The sequence below is a fragment of the Rosa rugosa genome, chromosome 4, assembly GCF_958449725.1.
Source record: "Rosa rugosa chromosome 4, drRosRugo1.1, whole genome shotgun sequence".
In the NCBI taxonomy this organism is placed as follows: Eukaryota; Viridiplantae; Streptophyta; class Magnoliopsida; order Rosales; family Rosaceae; genus Rosa; species Rosa rugosa.
Window position 1 is genome coordinate 46,098,173 of NC_084823.1, and position 20,426 is coordinate 46,118,598.

Below are 20,426 nucleotides of genomic sequence, written 5' to 3' on the forward strand. Positions count from 1 at the left end.
GTACCCTTCTTGGATGGTTAAAGTTTGAAAAGTGGGGTCCATGTGGATATCACATTTGGGGTGGAGCTTGAAATTTGGACGCGGCTGATGCGATTTGAAACACAGTAACCAACGTGATTAAAAAATAAAATGGATCAAACTGTTTTAGCCCCAAAATTTGAGGGATTAAACTGAATTTAATCCAACAAAAAATTACCATATATATCAACTACATCATGACCCGCAAAAACAAAGGGATCTCTACAAGTCACTGAGAACAGCACTTAAAGGGCTATATACATGTGAACCATCCAAAAGTTTAATAGGGAGAAGACCAAATTTCTGTCCGCTTCATGTAGAATATAGAAATGGATGATTTTCAAATACTTCAAAAATGGACACGTTTGGACAGTTATAATTTAATTACTCCTTAATAAATAACTCATATTATTAAGTGTCATTTCTTCTTTCTCTACAAAACAAATTAAATCAGATAATGTTATTGACTTAATTAATGTTTATGTTTTTGGTACACTTGAGCCATATTGCTTCTGCTTCGCCTACTAGGAGAAATGGACTCTTGTTGTACTGCATGGATGAGGCAATTGTAGATACCTAAGGCAATTTACGATCCCAAATGTAAGAATAATTAGGCAGGTGCACCATTTTGGGTTTGTTGCGAGGCTATCAGCTGTATATCTTTCTTTGTAAAGTTTAGTGCCAGGCCATAGTTACAAGGACTCGTAAGATACCAGGCGGATCTTCAAGATGATTTCCTGCTCCACGTACAAAATAAGAAATAAAACAGTAAAATCTGTAAAGCAATTAAGCAAGTCAAGACCCAGTGTTCACTTGGGATGTATCTTGCCAAGATAGAATACTACTCTTCTTCAATCAATTAGAAGTGATGGATATCAGCCAAAGCCTTGAAATATACAAAATATTGTGAATGTTTAATAATGAGACATGATGTACATAAACAACAAACATCGTCGGAAATGTACAGCTCTAAGAATGTATAGAGCTCCAAGTTACAGAGAGACTCTTAATTAAAATACCTTAGGAATCTCTATTACACAAATCTAGTTTAGTTTTACAGATGCCTCTGTATATACGCTTACATATGACCTTGATATTACTATTGCAATTATTATGAACGTAAATAGTAACTAACTCTGACCATAGTTCTCATCATAGCTGTGAACATAATTCTCAATCAAGTTTTATTTCAAACATTGAGAAATCCGGATTTCCTTGCTATTGTGCCGTAGTAGGAGACCTGGAAGTGGAGACCTTCTTAACTCGATCTCATGCAAAACCTTAGTTCTCTTATTTTGAAACACTTCCAATTGTGTGATAGGAGTTCAAGTTAAATAATAACTAAAACATACGAATGTGGAATAATACGTGTGGCTTTTAACTTTATATGACTATATGAAAAAAATCTTAGATTCGAACACAAAAGTTAGAAAATCATCAAATATGCGGAACAATTTTTTTTTAATTTTTTTTTTTGACTTTGTCAAGAGGAACCCAAAGGCTTCCTAGGTCCAAGATAAACCCCTTCGGCGCATGTGAAATGCTCCAACTGTGCATTGCAGCACAATGCCTGGCCACTTTGACAGCTTCGGGGTTCGAACCTAGGTTGGGGAGCACACCCAACTAGATAATAACCACTAGGCCACTTGCAGTGGTTTATGTGGAACAAGTTCTAGCTACACCTATTATAAACTTCTTTTGTTTTCCTATGTGCAACACAACTTTCCACATTCTAACTCTTAGGTCTTATCTTTGTTTGAAGAATAAGTTGCCTCCTTGTTCTAAGTAAATTCTAAATCTCCAATTATAAGTTTATTCTCATATATATGATATACTACCATATTGAATCCAAGGTCCAAAGGTGTAGAACCCTAGTATATAATCGCTACAATTCCTTTGATCCTCTCATAAAAAAAAAAAAGATAGAGAAAGTTTAAATACAAAAACAGTTTACAAAAAGAAGAATACTTGACCTGTGAATGTTCCTCTTAGATTTTGGTTTCGCTTCTTTTCTATTTTGTTTTGAATTGGTTTGGCTATTTGGATTCTTTTTGTTATGAAACTGTGAACTTCATTCGATTTATGTTGTTAGTTCTATTAGAAATAAAGCAATTGATAATTGTTATACGACTTGAATATAATTACTATCCGCAGCAAAGAGCGGGATCTATAACTAGTTATTGCTCGATCACTTCTTTTTCTTATTCTGACACTTTTTTCTATCTCCATAAGAACCTTCCTCACTTGCATTTCTAGAATAATGTGATGATGATGAGTACTCGTCTGATGAATACCCTTTTTTTGGATCCCTTTCATTATTTTAAGCTCTTCGCCATCCAAATTACTATATCCTGAACTCCTTTCTGCCCTCCTTATTACTTGAACTCGTCTTCTTTGCAGAAGCATTCAAATTCTCAACCTGTGTTAAGTGTTACGTACCAGTAATGGAAAAAACTTAACCTACTCTTAATTACTACCAAATTTAAGAACAAAATCAATTATGAAACAAAAGAAAAGCAGGATAGTGTTACTCTTTCGATGTGGTCTCAAGGTATATGAACTTCACTCCAGAAAGCATATTCGTAATAATCGGCTAGGTACAATCAAATGATCTACAGACCAACTCCAAAAAACATCAGTATTTGCATAAAGTGTATAGTGTTACTCTTTCGATCTGGTCTCAAGGTATATGTGTAAGACTAAAATGGACTTTATCATTAGTTTACATCGAGTCATCAACAACTTACCAATTTACGCAGAATAAGTAATTGGAGAATTTTGAGACTTTAATTCTAATATGGAGAAACATGTGGAGAAATCTAATATGACTTGGTTATTAAGTTAACTTAAAAAGATATGCAATTATAATAGAGATTTGGACTTGGATTGTTTCCTTTATGGGAGGTTACAGAATATCCAATTCTCTATATAAAGCTTGGGTCCCTGCACTCTCTCATATGCTCTCGGTAATACAGTCTCTTGCCCCATACAAGAATACCAAATATTGAGATGCAGTGCAGAAGACTTAGGCTTGGATTGAGTGGCCATTCAGTTCAAAGGTTCATGATCCATTTCTAATTTATTTCTTGTTCTTACTTTTATACAATTGTATCTGTATTCCTTGTGAAACGATCTAATGGCTTTTAAGTTTAAGATTACATGTGGTATCAGAGCCACCTTCACAAAATATAGATCATTGTCGATATTCATTTTTACAGTAACAAGAAAATGGTTTTTACATGAACCCTAGCTTGGAAACTAACTACGGATATATATATATATATATATATATATATATATATATATATATATATATATATATATATATATATATAATTTTAATGCGTATTTCTTCTTTTGATGCGAGGAAACCAAAAATTGGTTCGACTCTATTTCTGCACAACGAACCAAAGAAGTAAATGATCTAGCCTATAATTGGATATAGAGTCGAACCAGACGAAACCCAATGCTATCCCCGTGGACTGTAACGGAAACAAACTGAAGTCAAGGGGACGGTGTGATCGAAATCTTATGCGGGATCTGACAACGATGATGAGTCGAAACGTCATGCAATCCCAAATTCAGAAAGCTGGAACAGACAGATAAGCAAATTTATATTGCTTTTGTTTTTTGAAGTCTTATATTCTTTGAAATACCAATATCCATTTATGCTGCCCGGGTTTACTGTTGTCATGCTTGGTTAGGGACTTGTTCAAATTAGTCTAAACTTATGAACATATTGTCATGCTTGGTTAGGGACTTGTTCAAATTAGTCTAAACTTATGAACATCGAGCATGGTGTTATGGATATAAAAGGCATGAAGGACATTCATATATTAAACAAGTTCATGTAGGCATCTGTTTGAATTCGTCTCTGACTTTGAATTATGGCCTTGGTTTTGTTTTTAATATACGGTGCTTTATAATATAGTGATCGGTCTAATGAATGTATCAATTGTACATACATAAGGCCATGTCTTTGTTTTGGCAAGGCTTATGACCATGGATCTTTTAATATAGCATACTCTTGTCAATACTTGCATATTTGCATTTTGCACTCTCTGACAAACAGTACGAATTGTTCATCTTAATCTGGGCAAACACCCATTTTGTATCTACAATTGCATAGGAATTGTTTCTTTTACACTTAAAGACAAAGCACATGAATATTCTCTTCAGGTACGGTTTCTCTTAAGAGGTATTATATGCTGTTTATAAGCATGATTGCAAATATGTGTGACTGAAGAGATGGACTAATTGATAGCTTAGTAACTGAGGAAGTAATGCCTTATCAGTAACGCATGATAAGTTGATCATTACATGAAAGACCAAATCTAAGTCTTGTTTCCTTGAAACTGTGGCTGCTGAAATTACTAAATTTTGGGACTTCATTGAATTTTGTCTTGTACATGTTTATATCTGGGGCTGGGACCTAAATAAATTGTCAATCAAAATTATAAGATCATTGACACATGTTCTTACCCACTGCAAAATTGAATTCTTCATGTATTTATTAAGGATCATTGTGGAACTTGCAATCCAACATACATTTGAATATGCATGAGTAAAATATATATCTTCTGGTTATTTATTCTACTTTTAGAGGTGCTTACATGATAAAGTTTGCATATCAGGCTTCCATTCCATGATGTAATTGTAAGGAAACTCAGATCTCTCTTGATTTCCTTCATAGTGTCTTGAAAAATTGATTGTGGTGCTTCTCCTTGTTGAATAATTGTTACATTACAAAATGAAGAAATCACATTTCCTCAAGCCTAATGACGATAGTTTTTACCATCAAGAGTATGTTTTTAGACATTTAAAAGGATTTCTGAAAATTCTTTTGTGCAATGTTGAGTTCTGTTGTACGTTAAACTGCAATAGTAGTGGACATACTTTAGGTAGTTAACCATTGTAGACGAGGACTACATGACAGGTACACAGACTATTTATCATAGATATTGTTGCGGTTTCTAGAATAATGATAATAACTTGGCCCAATAATTCATCTTGTTATTGGTGAAGATATTTCCTATTGCATATACAGTGAGCATGACTGTAAGTTTATTTAGTCATTGATATACATATATGCATGACTACTAGAAACACTAGAATTATGTTGCTTGCTTCAGAATTGCCTTTTTTCCTGCATTGGTGGTTGTAACCTTATGCTTGCATTTGCTGCATACTTGATGGTTGTTTGGATGCTTTTAAAACTGGCTTCATATATGTATATAGCCTTGATACGTTTCAAAGGTGATGCACTGAATGTTGACATATGTACAAGGGAAGGTAAATTGTTTAAGCTTTGATCAAGCTGTGTGGAATGTATAGCTACTATAATTTACATGATTGTTGGTTGCCATTAAAGTTTTGTCTTGTATCTCTATTAGTATTGAGTGTATATCAGTTTTGGATTAGTTATTTCTGAGGATGTTCTACTCTTTGGTGTTACTACCGTGTAAGGACTTGCGTTTTCTGGACACTGAGCATTTTTTATGTGTTGGTCTGTATCAGATTGATGTGCACATAGTATTCATATTGGAAAATTGCTAGATATGCATGTGTTGGAACATACTTGCAATGATTTTTAGTAGATATTGGCTGTCAACATGCAGTTTTACAAGAATTAGACAATGAAACTAAGTTTAGTAGCTATTTGTTCGAGCAATCAAATACATGCCTTTTGGCATAACCTATTGTTGTTCCTCCTTAATCATATTTTGATTTTATTTTTGGGTATTGGAACAAGTCTTTGCTCTTCTAAATATGTACAGAGGCTATTGTTTTGGGTGTAAATATGTACTAGCATTTTGATGAAGTATGCTCACATAATTGAGCTTCATGAGTATGTGTGATTATATGAACGATCAAGTAAAGAATTAAGGCTACTTTTGTGATATATATGCTATGAAGTTTTTATACAGAAACACAAAAGAGACATGGATAGAGGTATGTCCTAATCAGTTTCCGCTGTGCGATAAATCAAGTTTAGCATAAAAGTTTTAATGTCTGATCGATTTTAGATTTTATCTTGTGAAGGAGAACTTGACTAAAATAATTCCTTGTTGTTAATTGACATTTTCTTAGTATAAGTGATGTATTTTGAAAGAGAATTGCCACATTGACATAATTAAATTTTGAAGCCACTTAATAGTCTTCTGGCATTTTTCTGATTAGTTTTCCTTGAAATCAGACTATAGAGATTGCTTGGGATGCTATGTGGGTTATATCTATGCATCTGCTGCTGACATGATTTGACACAACTAAGGTATGTTTTCAAGAACTCTTAAAAAACTTTCATCATTGATTATCAAGTGACATTTATCAGGGATATATATATGAGTTTAAAGCATGCTGCCCTGAGTATTTTAAATTAGGATATTCTGTGAGATCATATGTCAATGACTATAGTGATATGTTACCTCTAGTGCTCTTATGATCTGGAATATCTTGCATATGTTGATAATCATTGTGTACAATTTGCTGGTGTAAAATTTAAATAACAAGAAAATATCTCCCAAAGTAAGTCTTGTTAAATTTTACCGTAAGCACAGTTGGTGTCTTTCATCAAGCCTTGTGCTCGACGAAACTTCGGGAACCAACTTTGATCTTAGATCTTTGGGGTGTCTTAGTGGTACATGTTGCACACAGCAAACCGCCATTAGGATCTCTCATTGATTTTAAAGGTTATAAGATCAAGAAACTTGTGTTGTGCATTTTAATTTCATGACTGTATGTCCCAAAGGAGGTTCAAACTTTACATGGCTTTAACTTGCACATACAACACATCACAAAATTGATACAAATGCATTTGGTTTGCCTAGATCTTTTCCTCTTGCCATTAAAGGTGTTGATTGATCTTAGCAAAATAGCATTTTTATCCATTTTGGTTTTGTGAATAAGAAACTTCAGAATGTCATGTCTTCTTGCCACACAGGTGTTGCTTGACATTGTCTAAAGGGGCTTACTACGGACCTACGGTACATCTTGTTTGATGTGATCACTATATTTATATTGTTTGCTAAGCTGTCTGTTATTTTTCCATTGCCTATGAGACTAGCAAACTGCAGAAACGTTAAAGTTGACATGGATGTTGAAATTATCAGTTTAAGTTGAGCATGGCAATTTACAATAGCAAATTTTCCAAGTACTTGGAGTGTGAACCTATTTGTTTGAATCATTCACATGTTTAGTGGCATTCAATATATCTGGTATATGTTGATATTTTTTTTGTCAAGAAAATTGCTGTCATGTTTTGACAAAGTTGTTATGGTATATTTTTCAAGGTATAAACATGGTTTAAGTTCCTTAGTTACTTGATTTGCAAATTGACAATAAGGAGCATGTTTATATTATGATACTTGATTTGCCTATTGACATGAAAATTTCAAATAGCATCACCACTTTTTATCCTAACGAGCATTTGGCTACACAATTCCCTTGTTTATGTGTCTTATTGTCTGTACGAAAGTTTTGATTTTAGACAATGTCCAATTTTTTTTTTTTTAACAGGGGAAAGTATTTGACATATATATGTTTGTCATTTACGTATTGTAAAAGAATTGTGTGGCTTATCACTTTGATTGCTTAAAATCTACTACTTGGAAATTTATGGTTTCACTATATTTCATGGTCATATGGATGTTCGGACTTGATAAGAGACAGTGGGAGTAAGGATTTACTTTCACAAGTTAAATTTTCATAAGAAAATGGTATTCTCGATTCTTTTATCAAAAAGAAAATTCCATTAAAGTTTTGACATTATTTAATAGCCTATGAAGTTTTCCCAATCTTATAGATTTTGGACAAGTTAAATTGTCTTATTTAGATATTGCTATTAGGTAAGGATAAATCAAGAAATTGGTGGTGTGTTTTATGATCCATTTTCACTGAATAAAGGTTTCTTTAGTGAAAATTCTAAATTTCTTTGGTTTAGTGGGAGTATTTTTTTTCTTACTGACATATAGTTCTTCCTTTAGCAATTGTTTTTTTGTTAAGTTGCTGATTATCTTGGAAGTGCATTTCCAGATTTATTGGATTAAGTTTTTCCATGGACTCAAGATCTTATGCTCAAAAGGTTTTGGTTATTATTTACAGATTGTGAATATTCGAAGCCTTGTTTTGTTCACATTGTCTTTGAACTTTTAAGGTGACGTTAAGGTTAGAATTTTCTTATGAGATAATTCATAGTCTCAGCTGGAGCCATTAACTTCTACTGATTGATGATTTTCTTGTTAAGATTTGATTTGGGATGTCTGCTCTATGATATGAAGTTTTCTACTAAGGATTTCATGATTAAAATTCCATGGTATTATGTTTATTCCTTGCTGCAGCATTATTGTTTCGAGCTAAAGCATTATGTGCTTTGAAATATAAATAGCTATTTGATTTTAGTTGTTCTCGTATTGCAAAGGCAACATATGGAATCTATCAAGATGGTAAGGAACACATACAGCCGAGTTTCATTGGAAACTTGTGTTTCCTTGAGGTTTTATCATTCAAAACCATTAAGAGGACCAAAGTACAAGGCATAAAGTTTTGATACATGGAGGAGCCTTTGTACATTACAGATATATCTTTTGTTTGGTAACTCATGTAGATTACAGTTGCAATATTAGTAGTTATGAAGGTCTTGTGTTCTGTTGAACATAAAGCTCCTTCTTGGCTCTATATATGTTGTGGTTGTTGTTTGACGGAGTTTTGAATTAGATTTTAAAAGATCATGATTCTCTTGTGCGCACTAAAGAATTGATTACTATATCTGATCAGAATGGTATTCTTGTTGAGTAAACTTATGATAGTCCAAGTGGGAGAATGTAAGACTAAAATGGACTTTATAATTAGTTTACATCGAGTCATCAACAACTTACCAATTTACGCAGAATAAGTAATTGGAGAATTTTGAGACTTTAATTCTTTATATTTTATTTATGGTGTATCCACATAAATTATGGAGAAATCTAATATGACTTGGTTATTAAGTTAACTTAAAAAGATATGCAATTATAATAGAGATTTGGACTTGAATTGTTTCCTTTATGGGAGGTTACAGAATATCCAATTCTCTATATAAAGCTTGGGTCCCTGCACTCTCTCATATGCTCTCGGTAATACAGTCTCTTGCCCCATACAAGAATACCAAATATTGAGATGCAGTGCAGAAGACTTAGGCTTGGATTGAGTGGCCATTCAGTTCAAAGGTTCATGATCCATTTCTAATTTATTTCTTGTTCTTACTTTTATACAATTGTATCTGTATTCCTTGTGAAACGATCTAATGGCTTTTAAGTTTAAGATTACAATATGAACTCCACTCCAGAAAGCATATTCGTAATAATCGGCTAGGTACAATCAAATGATCTATAGACCGGCTAACTCCAAAAAACATCAGTATTTGCATAAAGTGTACTAGTATTCTCATTAGTAAGCTGAGAATCAATCTAAAAAATGTACTTGGTAATAAAACCCAAACCCAGACTTCGATCGAGTTTTTCCATCCTACATTACTTTCTTTTAGTAATGAACACTTACTTTCAAGATCTGTAACCATATCAACCACCAGATGATGAAGATATATGCTTGACTTAATCTGGTCATCTTATAGCTATTATTAAAGCAAACAAACACAGCAATCATTTTCCTGCACAAATTAACTTTCAGTCATAGCAACGAAATCATGAACAAGACTACTACTATTTCATGCCTAAGAAGATGCATAACTGCATCATTGGTGAAAGGATGATACATGACTTGTGTCTGGGGTCATCTAGCAACAAAATTTAACAAAACAACTTTTTGGGTGTCTCCAAAACTAACACACCTAGTGCGACAACAAAAACAAAACACTTGCATAAAGAATCACAGCAAAATTAAAACAATAACAGAGTAACGGATGCCCAAAGCGGACTCCTCTGCACTACACCAAGCAATACAATGGGCTATAGTTTTAGATACTGAGGGAACAAGTCTGATGGCGCTCGGTTTCTTTGGGCAGAGATGCTGTGTGCTTGGTTTCTGGTCCCTATTCTTTGTAACTGATTGACTCAAAACATATAAAGATAAACTAACAAGCCATAGCTAGAGCAACATTTCTTGGCTTAGCACATCTACCATTATCATCAACACAAAAGCTTCAGTCACCACAGCAGGCGGGTACTTGAAGGTACAAATAAAAACCTTGCACAATAGCAGTGCTGCTCTTGGCAAGCATCTCAGCTATCACATTTGAACATGCTTCAAATGCAGATAACTAAATTAATTCCCCATTAGATATATGCAATTCTCAAATCAAGTTCAAGAATCTGGCTCTCTAACAAGATTCCCTAGCTAGTGTCTTTCTCTGTTAGAAAAACACATTCATTTCTGTTATGAGTTATGACTGCTATCATTCACTCCATATTCTTTTTTCTACCTAATAGATTAATATTCTTAATATTATTAGACAGGTTCACTCTACTAGATCTTCAAGTTCTATAATATTCAACTGATTGGGTTGCCAAAGGCACGCCCGCTTCAAAAAATAATTCAAGTTGAAGATGGAACAATTTGGTGAAACACAAGCTTGTGAGTAGAAATAAACCAAACAAGTAGACTAAATAAAAGTTCAATATATATATATATATATATATATATATATGCCCAAAATGAGGCTTATTCACATTACACTCATATATTAAGATAATAGAGACAAAAGCAGGATGTTGATTACGCAATGCGGATCCAAGTGGCCTCACTAGGTATGTTTTGATGAACAACAAAGAGCAGATAATACGACGAGGGAGCCAGGTTAGGATCACTTGGCATGGTGAGCTGCGCTTGAAATGTCAGATTACGAGCTGATACGACATTGTCGATGGGGAGAAGTAGTGAGCGTTGGTTCATGGAGAACGAGTGGGTTGAAAACGATGGAGAAATCATCGATGCGAACAAGGACTGCGCGGCTAGTTTCCCGGATATAGAAAATTCAATCTGCACCTTTTGCCCGTAGCCAACAACTTGTTGGGATTTGGGTGCACGGACGGTGGGACGAACATCGGAGAATTCAGCATTGAGATATTCTGGATAAAATGCTTCCACGGAAAGTTCCGTTGGGAAGAGCACGGAGGAAAACTCATATCCTTTGTGTGGATTGCTCCCACCGACCAACACGCGACCGTCACGTAAGAGAACAGCGGTTGAGTGGTACATGCGTGGGATGGACGTTGGATTCATGGTCTCAAAGCGAGTACCGGCGGGATTTTCCGTTTTGTAAAGAACCGGGTTTAAAACCGGCCCTCGGCCCAAGTCCCAGCCTGCTGAGCCTTGCGATGCCCCATTGATTATGAGAACATTTCCGTCAGGCAACAAAGTCATGTCCGCCATGACTCGAGGGCCAGGCATGGTCTCCAAAGTCCACCGAGGATTGGGATCTGTTATGGTCATCCGAGCGCAAGTGTTCAAGGCATCCAAGAAAATTCCTTTGTTGATAGCCTTATTGTAAGACCCTAACGGAGCTCCGCCGCAGACAAGAACTTGCGCCTCCTCTGCAGTACCGTTTTGAACCTTCAAAGGGAGCAAGACCGCCGAACCGGTGCTCGGGTATGATCTCGGATCGCCACCCGTTATTGTGGGATAAGTCTTCACAGTTTCTCCGGTAACGTAGTTCAGAAGAATTGCTCGATTGTTGGCATATATGAATAAATTGCCATCAACGTTGAGGAAAACAAAAGGGTACAGATTGTCCTCTACGGCGTCCTTCGTTTCGTCAAGGAAAGGCACAGTGATGGAGCCTTCCCCCTCCTTGATCTTCGGAAAAAATTCAAAGTTTGGTTGCGCGCGTCCGCCAACGATTATAATCCTGCCATCTGGCAGGATGTGATTTGTGGCATACCACCTTGGGTGGGTCAGCGCACTCTCAATCTCCACCCAATCACAAGTGCTGCATGGCTCAAACAGTCTCACCCTTATCTGGCCATCCTTCCACCCTCCAGTCTGAACGAGACTGCCGTTGGGGCTGACTGACCCAGAGGAGCACCAGGAGTCGGTAAACAGCATGAGCGGTCGGAAAGAGTTACTCGCGACGTCGTACTCGACCGAATGTGCGGTACAGTCGACCTTCAACGCGGTGTCATTCGGGTTCCTCCGGCAGATTCCCCTCGGCAGCGACAAATTTGATTTTCCGAAATTCGTTCGGTCGAACATGATGACTCGGTCGTTGCGCAGCAGCTGCATGTGCATGGCTGAAACCCCAATACTTTTCTGCAATACCTGCCATCGGCCGCCGGCGCCAGCAGCTGCGGTGATCAAGAGGGAAAACGACAGCAGAAAGAATTTAGTTGTCATTGTTTAGTATACTGATCGATGAGTGATGATCGATCGAGCACCCTAACCATGACACCCTTTATATAGGAGGCCCTGAAGAAGTTTCTGTAGACCCGTCAAATTAAAGACTATAGATACTTCGATAGAGACATTGATAAGATCATATTATGATTTCTGAACTGCTCAGTTTTGTTGCGCGCATCACGCAACCAATAGATATATATTGTGTATCAAAGAAGAATCAGATCGCCAAACTTAGTGATTTTTTTAAAATTAACGCGTTTAATAACCCATAATTACACGTTTACACTAGAAGTCTAGAACCAAGCTTTGAAAGTGCCCAGTATGCATTAGTAAACTCCTAATATTGTCCAAATAGTCATTATTGCTATTATGAAGAGTACATACAGTTAATTCTGGGAACCATTAATTAGACTATCTCCTTATGGACTTCACCATTTGATTGAGTTACTATGGTAAGATACCAATGGTGGAGAACTAGGGCTATAGCTGCATGTGAAAGCACCAAAAAATGGATAAAAAGTGATGCGTATACGTCCTCCTTTCTCCAAAATTAAGTATTGGCCTCTATTCAATATCCTATGTAAACACATAATAGTATAACAAATCAATTACAATATACTGTATGTGTATATATATATATATATATATATATATATATATAGAGGATATTTCTCAGGTGCGGACGTCCGTACCGAAATTTTGGTATGGATTTCCTGTTTTCGACCACTTTCCGGTCACATTTTTACATCTTAACCGTTCATTTTTTAGGTCCTAATGTATAGATCACCTCTGCAAAATTTCAGCCAATTTGGTGATCGTTAAGGCATCCAAAACTGCAATTTACACGAACGGACCGAATCTGTCGAACTGGAACCGTTCGTATTTATAATGGTAAATTGCAGTTTTGGATGTCTTCACGATAACCAAATTTGCTGAATTTTTGCAGAGGTGATCTATACATTAGGAACTAAAAACTGAACGATTAAGATGTGAAAATGTGGCCGGAAAGTGGGGGAAAACCGGAAATTCGTACCGTCCGCACCTGAGACGGACTGTATATATATATATATATATATATATATATCAAGTATAACCATTAAATAATGAGTGGGATCTGGATTGTGAAACCATATACATTTGGAGAAATTTTGAAAAATTATCTTCTTTAGACCTTCATATTGAGTTTTAACCATGTTTTTTCAAATTAATGAAAAATGACCATGTTAAGAGATGAAAAATCATAACTATCCTTGTCAAATTTCTAATTGTTATCAAACCCAATAGCTTTCAATTGCAACACTATGTTTTTTTTTCTTTGCAACTCAAAACAAAAATACATATTTACAAAAATCGCATGTCCAGGCTATGTGCAAGAATGGAATCTGTTCAAGTTCTTGGTTATTGTTCTATCAACCATACAAATGTAGTAATCTACATGATTAAACGATACGAATACACCCATATTTAAGAAGAATATATAGTGAAGGCACATGCTTGCCCTCAACTCACACCACGATATATTGCACAAGTCGAAGATTATCCATATTTTCAATATTGATCTATACCCGTCAAACTCCAGCAAACATGTCCACCCATGCCGGGTTAGGAGTTCACAAATCACAATAATCATCTTCAGTGTGAAAAATCTTCTCCTCTGTATGTATGAGTATGTTGTTTGGCTCATCATACAAGCACACTTTCACAACCAATCTTTCGTCAAGATGAAGGGTGGTGAGATTTTCCAGAGGCATGTCCCTATCAACACTATGTTTTCATTCTTCCTAGTGACAAAAGCCACTTCCTAATTCGCCTTATTTAGCGTCATTTTTTGCTTCTTGTTTTCAACCAATGCAAAAGATCTCTAGTCATCTTCATCTTCCTCTTCCTCTTTCATTCTGTTTGTATTCTTGAATCAATTCTAGGTCCGGATATATTCTTTCATAACCTTATCATGGGTTATGAATTAACTTCTCCAATTGAATTTGGATAAGATAACCATTTCCTCAACCTATGATTCTTTACTAATCCTTGATCGTTATCAAAGCTCAATTGTAAAGGAATTTGTATTTATGAGATAGTAGGAAAGAAAAAAAAAATAATAAGGCTGCTAGTCATAGAATTTTTTTTTTTTTTTCATTATTGAAGTTGGAATTTTGTAAGGAGAGTTGTGATTTTTCATCCCTTTACGGCTTACATGGTCATTTTTCAATGATTTAAAAAAACATGATTAAAATTCAACTTCAATGCCTAAAAAAGGTCATTCTTCAAAATTTCTCATACATATTTTGTATTGCTTATATAATTGTAACTCAATGTGAACTTTAACTTTTTTCTAGGAAGTAATGAAAAAGAGACGGCATATATGTGCTTTAATACCTTGAAGAAGTCGGAGAATTATTTGAATTTCTGAGTGTATTCTTCTCTCAAAATTTACGGACACATAGTTGCAGCAAGATAACAACTATCCTGAAAGTTTAGGCAACAGATTCTGATTCATCATTTCCACTTATGTCAGTTTCAACCAATTTACTTACTGTATAAAATGCCGGCTTTGTAGGCAACACCAACGGCATGCTTTCAATTGAGTTCCTCTCAATTACTCATCAGAATAACACATGATGTCTCCACTAATATATTCACAATACGAAAATACTTTCTTGAAACCAAAGAGGGTTTTAAACTTTGCATATATCATTAAGAAAAGAAGTATGAACTTAGAAGTATGAAAAGAAGAAAAGAAGTATGAACTTAGATCACTATGTTTTTGGAACCACTAGGACTAGGAGAGGAATTGGAAGTAATTTGGCTCGTAGTACCGCGACCAAAAGAACACAATTCAAAACATCTCTAAGATGATCTAAGTTCTCTCTAGAGCAACCTCTCTAAGAGCAACTCCTCTCCTTCTCTTTCTATTATCGGTGATCACACTCCTAGTCCTAGTCTTCTCAGAAGCCGACTTTCAGTGCCACCAAACCCTCTGTCAACGTACTTTGCATATATCATTAAGAAGTCAGCTAGGGAGCTGGTGGGAGTAACAAAGAAGAAGATGGGGACTTTAGGAAGAGCGATATACACCGTCGGATTCTGGATTAGGGAGACCGGCCAGGCCGTCGATCGCCTCGGCAGCCGCCTCCAAGGAAGCTACTACTTCAAAGAGCAGCTGTCTAGGCATCGGACTCTTATGAATGTATTCGATAAAGCTCCTGTTGTTGACAAGGATGCATTTGTGGCCCCAAGTGCCTCCGTCATTGGTGATGTTCAAGTGGGAAGAGGATCTTCTATTTGGTATGGATGTGTATTGAGAGGTGATGTGAACCACATTGTTATTGGAGCTGGAACTAACATACAGGACAACTCCCTTGTGCATGTGGCAAAGTCTAATTTAAGTGGGAAGGTGTTGCCAACCATTATTGGTGATAATGTCACCGTAGGTCACAGTGCTGTTGTACATGGCTGTACGGTTGAGGATGAGGCCTTTGTTGGTATGGGAGCCACACTGCTTGATGGTGTCGTTGTTGAGAAACATGCTATGGTTGCTGCCGGAGCCCTTGTGAGACAGAATACAAGGATCCCCAGTGGAGAGGTATGGGCAGGGAATCCAGCTAAGTTCCTGAGGAAGCTCACAGATGAAGAAATAGCTTTCATCTCCCAGTCAGCCACTAATTACATTAACCTTGCACAAGTCCATGCGGCTGAGAATGGGAAGTCCTTTGATGAGATTGAGTTTGAGAAGGCCCTTCGTAAGAAGTTTGCTCATCGTGATGAGGAATATGACTCAATGCTGGGTGTTGTTCGTGAAATTCCCCCAGAACTTATTCTTCCAGATAATGTATTACCAGATAAAGCACTCAAGGCTGAAAAATGATTGCTTAAGTTGTTTTTTTCCTCCCTCAACTCAAATCTTGAGAGATTTGATATTAAGGAGTATTTGTTGTTAAGTGAAAATATGTGGAAAAGGTATCATTTCCTTTCCTAATAATACCCAACATGTTTTAGGGCAGAACGATGAATCTTTTCTAGCCATTGGATCCACTATTTCTGCGGCTTTTCAGAAACTAAAAAATAAAAATAAAAATAAAATAAAAAAATTAAGAAGTCAGCTAGAGAAGTAGACTAGCCAGATAAGTTTCGTGGAGAAGATGCCAGAATCAAAGAAAAAGATGAGTGGGAATCTCCCTAACACTTAATTGAATAAATCAAAGAAAAAGTAGCGAGGGGGACCAAACCGAAACCTCTTAAAACAAGTTAACAATAAAACAAACTAGCATAATAGAAATTGAGAAAGACCCAAAAAGTCACTATTACAATATAACAAAATAGAAGGAGGAGGCACATCATACCATACCAGTTGAGTTAATGACGATGCCATAAGCACCTATCCATATCCATCTATTTGCTACGTACACTTGTGATTTGATATTCTGCATTGTTTGTTTGTTATTGTTCATTTTGTTCATGTCGAGCAATGTTCTTTGTTTACTTCATATACAACGTAAATAGATTGAAATCATCGAAGCAACCCTTTAAATATTTTTCTCTTTTCACCTCTTTTATTATCCCCAATGTATTTTTGTATATCATCACCTCTAGAGTGTTCTATTTCAACGAAAGATTGCTCATAGCCTCATATTAATTTTCGTTTTCATTTCCAGGAAGGCCTTTTGAATTAAGCCCAAATACATATTTTGACTTCCTATGGGAATCCACAGAGTTTAGGCCTTTAGGGTGAGGACGAGATACATAAGAGGAGTCATGCTTAGGAATAGTACATAGTACTTCTAGTGATTAACAACATTTTTCTTCATACTACAAAAACTTGGGTTGAAATATAGTGTGCCTAAACGTTGCTTGAAATATAAAAATTGTGTCATACTCGACGTTGTAGTTTCCTAGTCATGGGCTTAGCTAGGGGTGATCAAGAATTGATCTTATGAACTACGATTTTTGTTCTACTAATGTAAAACTTAGAGAGTTCTAAGTCCACACAGCTTGTAAAGTTTTCATTGACCCATCCGGGTCTTCATATTTTTAGCCTTTCCATTATTTTTTGTTTACCAGTAAACCTCTAAGGTTCCAATATATGTAAAGAACCATATGGCAATTCAGGAGGGGTTTGAGAGCTCCGAGGAGGTTGTACTGGTAAACAAGAAACAATGGAGAGCTCTGAGGAGTTTTGCGATAAAACCTCTAAAGTTCCAATATACGTTAAAGACCTAACAACTGAATAGTTGAGATATTGATAAGTGATCAAAAAGTAATTATTTGAATTAATCCCTTAAAATAACTAAAAAAAGGGATCCCTCACTAGAAGGGTCCTGTGTGTGTGTGTACTTTTTATGAATGTGGGGAGAGAGTGCATCCATCCAAAATGCTCTAGACAAGAATACTGTCCATTGGGATTAGAAAATGTACGAAATTACCAAAGCACAATTTCACAAAGTTAATTTTGATTCTATTATTTTATTCTCCGTAATTAAAAAAGTTCGCAATCTCACCAAACACAAAAAAACTGCTCAATTTTGTGGGGAGTGACTCTAAATGAAATACTTCTGCAAGAGTTAAACCATCATGAGGTAAATGAAGTAGATATGAAACTTCAAAATTCTCATACTAATACTAATGTTTGTCTATAACAAATGACATGTCCTCTCTTCTAAGAGAGTTCAAGACTGTTAAATAAACAGACAACATAGCTATATATGGTTAGATAATTAAAACCTCAAGGCATTTCGCCATGAAAATAAAACTAGAGGTATGTGGATACATAGGTTCTTTCTAACTTGTCATGCATTTTCAAAAAAATACCGCGACTTTCTCTCTCGCTCCCTCTCCTTATGCTCTACTAGGGTTAGGATTTTCTTTTTCTGAGATTTAGGTTGGGCGGCTTCCTCTTTTCATGGTTGCAGTAATAGCTTCGATGATGACCAAATTAGCGACACTACTATTGCTCAAAGACGGGGAAGTGCCGCTGGACTTGGGAAACCTCCGAGTTCTGAGGAAGAAGTTTTTGGTGAGAAACTTTTACTTGGTGGGGACCCTGAACACTAATAAATTTGTGGTGGTGGACTCATTCTGGAGCGCTGTCAGATCAATGTGGAGATTGACAGGGACCATTGACGTCCAACCCATGGCCAATCGGTTTCTTTTCACCTTCACCCATGAATAGGATCTTGCTAGGGTGAAGAAAGGTGGTCCTTGAGGTTTTCAGAGATTCATGATTCCGCTTAACGACTATGATGGCTTTTTCGATATCATGGTGGTTCGGTTGGACATGGTGTGGATCTGGGTGGAATTACAGGGGCTTCATCTGGCGATTTTGGGAACCAACCATCTGGCTGGTAGGGTAAACGATCAGGGAAGTACTGCATGTAGATCAGGCTGGGTTAAGGCGCGGTGTGGCGAGGGTCCGACTTGTGCTGTAGTACATTTCAGGTATGAGACGCTGTCGGGTCGGTGCAACAGTGCACCATGATCAATCATGGTAGGAAGCACTACTCGAAAGAGACGGAAGCGGAGGTGGAGGCAGAGAGGATCGAGGGTTCTTGTTAGCATTAAAGCCACCCTCAAGTATAAGGTCCAAATTATAGAATAGGGGGATTAAGTAAGGATGTCGAACCCACGAGGATAGGCAAATCCTTTCTAGTTAGGGAAAACTTAACGAAAACAAGAAAGAATGGATCGTGAATAATGTGGCAATTTACAAGTTCACAGAACCAAATTAAGCTCATTACAAGTTGTGGCAAGTGAATGATGTTATGCACAAATGGATAATGAATGTTTCTTTGTTTGTTTGAATGATTGGTTGATTAACTAAACTAAATGCAAGAAAAGTAAACTAAGACTAGTTAAGCTAAGGTTGTAGGAAAATGGACGAGAGTTAGGGTTTGGATTGTCTATCACTAATTACCCTTGATGCAACAATGAAATTGAATATGAATGATGCTAAACCTATTGTCAAATTATCTTCTTAGCATCCTGATAAGACTACTAAGTCCTAAACTCCTTTGATTTTATTAACTCTAACCGGATAAGTCTAGAGTACGTTAACTATCTACAGACAAATTCAATTACCGGATAGGTCTCAATCCTTTGCCCTTAAATGCATAAAGCTTACAGTTTAGATAACCAAGCAAGCAAACCAATCCAATCTCTAGGTGATTTTAGTTCACTACCCTCACATGCACACATGGTGTGCTTTCATGCTTTCTTTTGCCTAAAGGTAATCAATCTCTTAATAAAAACTTCATGTCATGGCAAACACATTAACTTAAATTAATTAGGTCTAAGTAAATGGATTCAAATTTTGATTTAGCATGTGAAGGTGACAACATGAATTTCATCAAACCATAAACAAAACATCAATTACAAGCAAGGTTGGCTAGGGCTTTCAACCCTAGCCCCAACAAGTTCACTACTTACTCATAATTAAATAAACAAGCTTCAACATACTACAATACATCAAGTAATTAGAGAGAGATAGAGAATGAGAAGTGACTATTGATGGTGAGGGAAGTGGTGGTGGAGATGGGTCTCCCATGTCATGGTGTGATGTTGTGGTGGTTGTCTCCTCCTCCTTATTCCTTATCTCTTTAATGGTGTAGAGATGATGAATCCCTGAGTAGCTAGTGATGGTTAGTAGTGTTGACGTGGTTGTGGAATTGATGGGTGGTGGAAGTGGTGGAGATGGAGTTTGGTATTTCGATTTAAGGGAGGTGGAGTGTGGAGAGAAGATGGAGCTAAAGTCAAGTGAGAATTGATGAATGGTTGAAGAGATAATGAAGACAAGGCATCTTGGGTCTTCAAAATCAGCTATGTGAGGAGACAAAAGATGGAAGAGACGCTCCCAACATGCATGCAAAGCTCCAAAAGGACAATGTGTGGGGAGAGATTTGAATTTCAAATGGTAGAAAATTCCCACCACCATGATCCTCCTTGGCTAGACTAGAGGTCCTCCATGAGTGGTGGCTCACCAGAAAAGTTTGCAGGAAAAGTCCCGGAAAAGTCGATTTGCAATTTTCTTTCAATTTCCATGTCTTCTTCTCCTACCTTCAAATCTCCGCATTTCAATACTCATTTGATCA

The 20,426-nt window shown here is 36.4% G+C and overlaps 2 protein-coding genes across 2 annotated transcripts; one reads left to right on the forward strand and one right to left on the reverse strand.

The window, feature by feature from the left end:
• Positions 1 to 10,725: 10,725 nt before the first annotated feature.
• On the reverse strand, positions 10,726 to 12,342 carry LOC133742003 (aldehyde oxidase GLOX-like). Its single transcript, XM_062169700.1, has one exon. It carries the CDS (start codon positions 12,340 to 12,342, stop codon positions 10,726 to 10,728), a length of 1,617 nt encoding a protein of 538 aa, XP_062025684.1.
• A 3,000-nt stretch (positions 12,343 to 15,342) lies between these two features.
• Positions 15,343 to 16,390, forward strand: LOC133743310 (gamma carbonic anhydrase 1, mitochondrial-like). The gene has a single exon (XM_062171187.1). It carries the CDS (start codon positions 15,392 to 15,394, stop codon positions 16,208 to 16,210), a length of 819 nt encoding a protein of 272 aa, XP_062027171.1. The 5' UTR covers positions 15,343 to 15,391; the 3' UTR covers positions 16,211 to 16,390.
• The last annotated feature ends 4,036 nt before the right edge of the window (positions 16,391 to 20,426 follow it).

Bases quoted from the DNA above. Each gene is read 5' to 3' on its own strand.
- LOC133742003 (XM_062169700.1), bottom strand. From the start codon at position 12,342: ATGACAACTAAATTCTTTCTGCTGTCGTTTTCCCTCTTGATCACCGCA.
- LOC133743310 (XM_062171187.1), top strand. From the start codon at position 15,392: ATGGGGACTTTAGGAAGAGCGATATACACCGTCGGATTCTGGATTAGG.